General features: G+C 34.3%; 2 protein-coding genes across 3 annotated transcripts; both read left to right on the forward strand.

Moving 5' to 3' along the window:
• Positions 1-23: 23 nt before the first annotated feature.
• Positions 24-9,325, forward strand: LOC141606576 (uncharacterized). Of its 2 annotated transcripts, none has more exons than XM_074425757.1 (5): positions 24-149; positions 369-555; positions 962-1,154; positions 1,389-1,702; positions 9,096-9,325. In XM_074425757.1, exons 1-4 carry the CDS (start codon positions 139-141, stop codon positions 1,460-1,462), a joined length of 465 nt encoding a protein of 154 aa, XP_074281858.1. In that variant the 5' UTR covers positions 24-138; the 3' UTR covers positions 1,463-1,702; positions 9,096-9,325. The 2 variants fall into 2 exon arrangements, with proteins under 2 accessions (XP_074281858.1, XP_074281859.1); XM_074425758.1 differs by having other exon boundaries at positions 1,389-1,631; positions 9,024-9,325.
• Positions 6,656-9,044, forward strand: LOC141606578 (uncharacterized). The gene is made up of 4 exons (XM_074425761.1): positions 6,656-6,748; positions 7,428-7,614; positions 7,705-7,891; positions 8,732-9,044. The coding sequence occupies exons 1-4, from the start codon at positions 6,738-6,740 to the stop codon at positions 8,800-8,802; spliced, it is 456 nt and encodes a 151-aa protein (XP_074281862.1). The 5' UTR covers positions 6,656-6,737; the 3' UTR covers positions 8,803-9,044.
• Positions 9,326-9,450: the final 125 nt, after the last annotated feature.

Here is a 9,450-nt window from a genome sequence, read left to right on the forward strand (position 1 = left end):
GTACTATAAAAAATAGACGATTTACTTAAAAAAGAGAAAAAACCAAATTTGAAACTCCCAAATAGAAAAACACTTATTTATATTTCATCGCATTCACCACCATACTTTGGATTAAGATTACGCGTTACCGGAACATAAATGGAGTCCAGGTATTTCACCGCTTCTTGTTTCAAATCATTGAGAGGAGTTCTGTTATGATTGTTTTTTTTTTTTTTTTTTTTTTAAATCGAAGGTTAAATATGATAGATTGTCGCTTCTGTCGTCGTCTTATTCGGAGGTTGATTGATTGTGTTTATCATGATTTTTGTAATTTGAGAATGATGATTTATTTATAATGAAATCATCCATGTTTGGAAACCCGAACCTAGGGAAGTCGAAATGAAGGAAAGCCGAGCCTATTGGAAGAAACGCCGAGCCGAAGCGAGGGAACGCGCAATCAAAATAAAGCAACAATTAGGGTTTATAGGGCCTACAACTGCAGTACGCAACGGCGGATATTGGAGAGATGTAGAAAAACTTATGCCATGGATCATCGACTTACATAAAGATAAGATGGTATGTACTACTTCTAGGTCTTGTTTAATTTTTTTGACGAATTTGTGATTTTCGTGATTATCCTATTTTTATTTAGGATATTCTTTCATGTATTTCTCAAATTTTCCATTTTCTAAATATATCCCTCTTTTCTTGAGGAAAAAAAAAAATTGATCGTGAATAACTCTTGGTTACAGACTTACAGGTTCAAAATACGATTAATTTTGTTTTCTGAATTTTTTTTCAAATTCAAGACCTTGACGAGATAATCAGTTTGAAAAAAAAATTACCGTTTTCTGAACTCGTAACAGAGCATTATTGTTGGTCAAAGTTTTTTTTTTTGTGAAGAACGAATGATATACTTTAAAAAAACGAAAAAGTTCAGGTGTACACGAGAGCATATCTCTTTCATTTATTTAAGTAACAGGATAGCCCTCCTGCGGAAGATGTGGTGATGACTAAGCTGATTGTCCGGTCCGCTGCTGGTTTGTGTTACTACCCGACACTTAGTGTCAAAGGCGAGGATGGGGTTACTACTTTGTACGAGGCTAAGATTTGGATGAAGCCTGCTGATCAGGGTATTGAGACTATTTATTTCAGGAAACTTTTTGTGCCCGGAGGTGAGTTTCTTGATTTAAACAACGGTTAATTTTTAAAAACTGAATAACCCTATTGAGAGACCGTTTGATGATTTTAGGTTGCTTTAGATACAAGGGAGTAATTTTTTAAAACTGAATTTAAAAAAGGAGTTATTTTTAATTTACTTTTCCCCATTACTAACTTCCTAAAGGGCGGACGTAAAGGCTATGGTTAAGCGTGTGTGTTTTGATGCCTTTGATATTTGTTGCTTGTAGAGATGAAATCAAAAAGTTCGGAGGAGACTGAGAAGACGGTATCTACCAAGAAGATGGGGGAAGAAGGGACTTGATGTTTTCAAGGGGCTAAGCTTACCACTTCCGATGACTAATTCCGAATTCGATTCTAGGTTACTTTCCCGTCTTTCGATTTTTTGAAGACAGATAAACATAATCGTTTCTGGCAAATTTCATACCCGGGCCTTCTGCATTTTGGTGTATGTGATTTACTTGAATGTCAGCGTTATTCTATCTCCCATCCCCAATCATTTCTATTACTTTGAATAAAATATCACTCACAAAGAATATAAAAGGTAAACAAATAACCTGAGACAAAGGGAGAATATGTTTTTTTATGTTTTTAAGACTGATTTTCAATATTAATTTGTCAATTTAACCATGAAGGGAGCAAATCAGGAGCCAGAGAAGTTGGAATCCCCCTATAACTAAAGGGTCCTGCTATACGTCGTCGACAATTTACTAATTATCGTCGACAATTAATGTAAATTTCCAAGTTTGCCCTTCATAACATAACTCCATTTCCGTCTCACTAAAATGCAATTTTCGTCTCACTAAAACACAAGTCAATTTCCGTCTCACTAACGTCTCACTAAAATCTTTCAAACAAAAAAAAAAAAAAAAAAAAGCGGGATTTGTAATTAACAACATGAACGAGAACTTAGCGATTATTGATTACCGCACCAAAAAATTAATCTAAGTCAGAAAATGATTTTTTTTTTCAAAAAAAAAAAAAAAAAAAAAAAAAATCCGGACGAAAAACATTTTCGTCCAGACCAAGGTCCGGACAAAGAAAATTTTCGTCCAGACAAAAATATTTTTCGTCCAGACCCAGGTCCAGACGAAAAATATTTTCGTCCGGAATTTTTTTTTTTTTAAAAAAAAAAAAAATTTTAAATTTTTTAAATTTTTTTTTTTTCCGGACGAAAATATTTTTCGTCTGGACGAAAATATTTTCCGTCTGAACCTGGGTCTGGACGAAAAATTTCTTCATCCAGGCCCTTTTTCAACAATTTTTTTTTTTTTTAAAAAAAAATTATTAATTTCCGTCTTAAATTAGTTTTGGGTGCGTAGATCGATAATCGCTAATTAAAATAAGTTTCAATAAATTAAAAAATTAAAATAAAACGAACTATCCCCGAACGGGGTTTATTAGTAATTATTAATTATTTTTTTACGAAAACAAAACAAGACGGAAAAAATATAAGGTGGGGGTGTAAGGGAGGGGTAGTTTTGGAAGTTCATTAAAATTGTCGAGGATAATTAGTAAATTGTCGACGACCTTTAGCAGGCAGGTAACTAAAAGAATAAGAAATCTTATGTTTTTTCCCGCTCAATTGTCTTCACCTTCTTAAAGAGCCTAATTTTTCAACGTATCAAATCAGCCCATATACTTATTCTAATAATGGCCCAAATTTCAAATCTGCCCAACTGATATTTTTCCATCCAAATGAACTCTTCATACATTACATACAAATCTTACAAATCTTTAATAAAATCAAATTTAAAATCAAAATATTGGCTCAATCTTTTTGCCACAAATAAAATATTTGGCAAGAAAGATTACACAACTTTATCCCATATTATTTTTATATATGTTTCCGTTATAAAGTTATATGCGATTTACTTATATTTCGTTTTTAACTCAATGCTCATATCCCCCTAGAAGTAGTGACCCTATATTAGATTATGTTATTCCATAATAGTCGGCTTTCATTATTTTTAATAATAAAAAAGGTAATAAAAAATAATTTAATCTAAAAGTCTTTAAAATAGTACACTTTTTTGAAAAATATCACTGACATTATAATCAATAAATTACAACTTATAATAAGTACAAGCTCACAAATGCCCAGCTTTAGCTCTCAAATACCGTGCTTTAGCACGGGATCTCAACTAGTTAGTATGAATTGAATTATAGTCGAATTACCTTATGAATGTGGACTAGTATGAATCGAATTATAACCATCTTACCTTATGAATGTGGACATTAGAATTTTATTTTTTATTTTTTTTGCTATGAGACAATGAAAATCAACGTTCAGAATGGACTTAAACGGCGATATTCAACGTCCATAATGGACATGGACGACAAAACCCAATGTCTACCATCGGCTAAGACGATGAATATCCACGTCTAACGGGCCATGGACGTTGATTCTGGTCGTCTTTATGGGAGTTGGACTAGGGGTGAGCAAATTTAGGTCCGGACCGGAAAAATGGACCGGACCGGACCATTTGGTCTGGACCAAATCCGGACCGAATTATTTTGGTCCGGTCCTCGGTCCTCATTTTTTCAAGGTTTGGTCTTCGGTCCGGTCCGGTCCAAGACCGGTTAATTTAGGTCCGGACCGAATGGACCAAATTTCATGTTTTTAATGACGCAACATTAAAATATTAGGAATCAAATTAATATTTTATGTTTAAAAGACATTATAAATTAGTATTCTCAATGATTTTCATAAAAAGAGTCGACTAATTATTTAAATACATTTTCTTTAGCGGAATTAAAATATAATTATCCTATACAAAATAGTGCAAAAACTAATTTTAGGTCCATTTCGGTCCAAGACCGGACCGGACCAAATATTTCGGGTTTGGTCCGGTCCAAGACCGAAAGTTTTAGGTCCGGTCTTCGGTCCACTAAATTTTTATTGTCGGTCTTTGGTCTGGTTTGGTCCGGTTCGGTCCGGTCTTGGACCGATTCTCAGCCCTAAGTTGGACAATGAGTCTTGCTCTTGGGTGGGCTGCACAATGAATTCATTCATCCATAGTGGGCCCAGACGTGGGCATATGTTGAGATTCATCGTCTCATCCATCGCAGACTATGGAACTCAACATTTCCTTCCATACTTGACAATGAATCCGCATCATCCCTCACCCTAAACGACGACAACATTCATCATCTCGTTTCTCTACCACGTTGAATTCAACGTCCGCAACATCCCTCACAACAACAACCACCACCAACAAACACGATAAGAACAACAATTGAATCGATAATACGATAATAACACGACAACAACAACAATTATTGCATATGACAGGATATCCCTTAACCGATTGCACCAACAACGGAATACAAAATAACAATTAAACAACAATGTGACCATTACTAACCTAATTAAAATAAAATTATTCTTCAATCTAAACTAGTTCAAAAAAAAACCCGACTTACTTGAGAATAAAGAAGGAAAACCGATTTGCAAAACGAGAATGATTACTGCAAAGTGTGGCGGTGGAAATGTTGCTGCAGGCCAGTGTGGCAGTGGTGGTGGTCCGGTTATGGCGGGTAAGAGGGATTTAGAGTAAAAGAGAGAGGGTAGGCGTAGTGAGCGTTTTTTTAAAAAAAAAAACGTCGACGACGTTTCGCAACTCGGTATTTCCTTTGTCTTGATCATTTGTTTACCTTTTATATTTTTTTTCCTAGATGCTCCCTTATCATCTACGAGTAAAAAATGCAAAAATGATAATTAATCCCTTTAACTTTAATAAAAAGGAGAAATTCAACCCTGAATTTTTTTTATTTTTCACTAAAATTTCAAATAAAAAATTCACTTTATATTAATATTATTATAGAACTAAGAACACATAAAAGTTATTAATTTATACTTTATTAATTTATATGTATAATTAAGTATTCATCTAAAGAGTAATTTTACATATCCTTATATAATAAACGAAATAAAAAGGATTAGTGGAAAACATACACACAAAAAAAGGAAATGAGATAGTAACACCGGGTGGTACCGAGTTTCGGTAACACCGGGGGTATTTATGTAAATTAGCTGCATTTTTTAGTTCATTTTTAAACTTTTGAAATTTGAACATTTTAAAATGTAAAGGGTACTTTCGTAAAAGAAATTGCAAGTATCAACATTCAACACCATACATCTAAATCAATTGAAAACTTCCAAAATCGATTCATAGTTTCAGATATTCTATTGATCAAGATTTTTATATAATCTGTTCATTTGTTTATTGGATTAATCCAGTATTCTTTCTCTATTGTAGGACAATAATTTGGTATTTAATAGTTGCGATTTTGGCGAAAGGGAACGCAATGGTTGAGAGTGAAGAAATCTTTAGTCTGCCAATTCCAGTTCTCGTCCTTCAATTTGATGCCATTGTTGAAACTTGTTAAATTCATCATCGTCAATTTGATGAGATTGATCCCTTTTTGTAGAAGAATCAAATTAAAATTACGGTTGTACCCATCAGTCTTTGGCGCAAAAATTAAACCCCACTTTCACACATTAATTTTTTTACTATTTTTTATTAGGGTGTTACCGAAACTCGGTAACACCCGGTGTCGCCCTAGCACTTTCCCACAAAAAATAGAAATTAAGTAACTTCCTTCATCATGTGAGAAATCTCTCAATAACCCTATTGCGAGACTGTCTCTTTAAAGTATTTGTGTACAATATCTTAGGAAAACCGGGTCACAAAACTTACCAGTGTCCTCAAAAGAAAACTGCTGAAGCTAATCTTGCTGAGAAAGATGACATCATTGCTCCTGTAGTGGTTGAGGCTAATCTGTTTGCAAATGCTAGTGGTTGGATTCTACTTTGAGGCATCTTTGTGCTAGTAAGGAGCTCTTTGTTGAGTTCAAAGATGTAGCTGACGGTGAATGTATCTACATGGGTAACTCTTCTTCTGCTATGATCAGATAAATTCAAGATATTTCTCAAACTGACTTCGGAGAAAACTCTTGCCCTTAACAATATTTTATATGTTCCTACCTTGCGTCGAAACCTCGTGTCTGGTGCCTTACTAAACCAAGCTAGAGTGGATTTTTGAGGCTAACAAGTTGAACAGAGGATCCTAACTTCATTTTGTTGAGAGGGTAGTTAATTAATTAGATCCTCTGTTCCATTTGGTGTCTCATTGTATGTATCACATCACTTACCTTCTAACACATCGAGAAGTTTATATATTTGCTGTAATATTTTATTTTGCCATAAATGATTTAATTTGTCAAAAGTTCAGTGGGATGGTACATACAATGAGATACAAAAATGGAACCGATGATATTCACGGTAGTTAACTATGACAACAAAGCTACTTGCATCCTTTTGTTAATGTGATAACAAAGCTACTCGAATTTGAGCATTTGGTGGTGGAATTTCTGAAACTATTGAGATGCACCAGATTCTCCCCGTGAAATATGGGCACCTAAATTGAAGCTCTAACAAATAAAAAATAGACGATTTACTTAAAAAGGAAAAAGAAAAAACAAATTTGAAACTCCCAAATATAAAAACACTTATTTATATTTCATCGCATTCACCACCATACCTTGGATTAGGATTACGCGTTACCGGAACATAAATGGAGTCAAGGTATTTCGCCGCCTCTTATTTAACCTGAAACCTAATTTTGATTATAATTGTACTGTCTTTATAATCTACTTTTCTATTTTCGAATCATTGAGAGGAGTTGTGATATGTTTGTTTTTTTTTTTTTTTTTTTTTTAATATTGATAAATTACACAAATGTAAATTATACAAGTGCAAATATTATTAATGAATTGCATTAGGGTTCAAAATCACGGCCGAGTTGTATCGAATTTTCACTCTACCGATACGAGATATCAACCGAGAAATCACCGAGATTCTCCGCAATCCGTCCGTAACGACCTATTAAGGACCGATTATAACGATACCGCGACTATCACCGATACCGAGATTTAAAACCATGATATTTGCATAATCTTTGTTTACAAAGATGTTCTATTTATATTACGGAGAACTACATAATACAAGGGGTAGTTATATTTTCACCAAGGGACACAATGGTTCAAGGGGAACTAATATCTCCTTTCACATTCCGCGTATACCTTGTCTCCGTCGGTATATTCCAATACCAACATACCGTCAATATACTCCAATAATAAATATGGTTGTCGCTTCTGTGGTGGTCTTGTTCGGAGGTTGATTGTGTGTATCATGATTTTTGTAATTTGAGATCTTGATAATTTATTTATAATGAAATCATCCATGTTTGGAAACCCGAACCTAGGGAAGTCGAAAAGAAGGAAAGCCGAGCCTATTGGAAGAAACGCCGAGCCGAAGCAATGGAACGCGCAATCAAAATGATGCGACAATTAGGGGGGGGAGGGCCTAGAACTGCAGTACGCAACGACGGATATTGGAGATCTGTTGAAAAACTCATTCCAGGGTTCATCGACTTACATAAAGATAAGATGGTATGTAGTAGTGTACTACTTGTAAGTCTTGTTTCCCAAGAATTTGTGATTATCCTCCTAATTTCATTTATTTATTTATTTAACTAACAGGAAACTGTGGTGATGACGAAGCTGATTTACCAGTACCATGATGATGCTAGTTTGTGTTACTACCCGACACTTAGTGTCAAAGGCGAGGATGGGGTTACTACTTTGTACGAGGCTAATATTTGGAGGAAGCCTGGTGTTGATCAGGGTACTCAGACTTTTTATTTCAGGAAAGTTTCTGTGCCAGAAGGTGAGTTTCTTGATTTAAACAACGGCTAAGACTCTGTTTGACAAAACTATCTGAAAAGGTAGCTGAAAACTGAAAAGGTAACTGATAAGGTAGCTGAAAATTAGAAGCTGATAAGCTAATTGATTATATAACAATGTGTTTGGCAAACTAGCTGAAAAGGTAACTGATTTTGGTAAAATGACGTAAAAGGATATAAAAATTATTTAATATTTTAGAATAAATGGGTACAAAATGGAAAATAAGTCATTTCAAGTACTGATTTCTAAAATGCTATCCTAGGTAGCATTTCATTTTAAGTACCTTATTTGACCAAATAAGCTACTTGTCAAACACTTACAAAAAAATCAAATAGCTGAAATTTTGGTAAAATAAGCTACTTTAGTCAAATAAACTACCTGAAGTGTCGTGCCAAACGGAGCCTAACTTTCGGACTGCCAAACTAATCATCTAAGGGTAGAATCAATCCGACGGAGGATCCCCATTTCGGGTTTTATTTTTTTTAATGACGGTACCTTAGAGGCTTTGGTATCTACAAACACAAATATGCAAAGATGATTTTGGTAATGTATGAACGACTTAGCTTCAAATTTTTAAGTTTGAAGGAACGGATAACTTCGAGTATGGCGATCTTGTAAGGTGGAACTAGTTGGAAACATGGTCCATTTGATGATTTTATGTGCTTTAGATATAAGGGAGTAGTTTTTGAAAACTGAATTTTAAAAAGGAGTTATTTTTAATTTACTTTTTCCAATTACTAACTTCCTTAAGGGCGGACGTAAAGGCTATGGTTAAGCACTTAAGCGTGTTTGTTTTGATGCCTTTGATATTTGTTGCTTGTAGAGATGAAATCAAAAAGTTCGGAGACTGAGAAGACGGTATCTACCAAGAAGATGGGGGAAGAAGGGACTTGATGTTTTCAAGGGGCTAAGCTTACCACTTCCGATGACTAATTCTGAATTCGATTCTACGTTACTTTCCTGTCTTTCGATTTTTTGAAGACAGATTAATAGTGTTTTACCTCATATTGTGTACTCCCTCCTCACCATGCTTTCTATTTTAACGGAATCGTTTCTGGCAAATTTCATACCCGGGCCTTCTGCATTTTGGTGTATGTGATTTACTTGAATGTCAGCGTTATTCTATCTCCCGTCCCAAATCATTTCTTTACCTTTGAATAAAATATCACTCACAAAGAATATAAAAGGTAAACAAATAACCTGAGACAAAGGGAGAATAAGTTTTTTATGTTTTTAGGAGTGATTTTCAATATTAATTTGTCAATTTAACCATGAAGGAAGCAAATCAGGAGCCAGAGAAGCTGAAATTAGTATATATGAATTGAATTATAGTCGAACTAGTTTTAAACCCGTGAAATTCACGGGTCTACTTTCAAAATTTCAATTAATACGGGTAACCATGATTAAGATTTAAGCGTTTAATTTATTTCGTTAATTTATAAAGAGCAGTACATACATAGACTATGCATGAGATATGAGATATATAAAGTAGGAAATTCTAGGGTACAAGTGAAATTAACTATACTTGAGGGGTATAAGTGA

This window comes from Silene latifolia, chromosome 10 (assembly GCF_048544455.1).
Source record: "Silene latifolia isolate original U9 population chromosome 10, ASM4854445v1, whole genome shotgun sequence".
Taxonomy (NCBI): Eukaryota; Viridiplantae; Streptophyta; class Magnoliopsida; order Caryophyllales; family Caryophyllaceae; genus Silene; species Silene latifolia.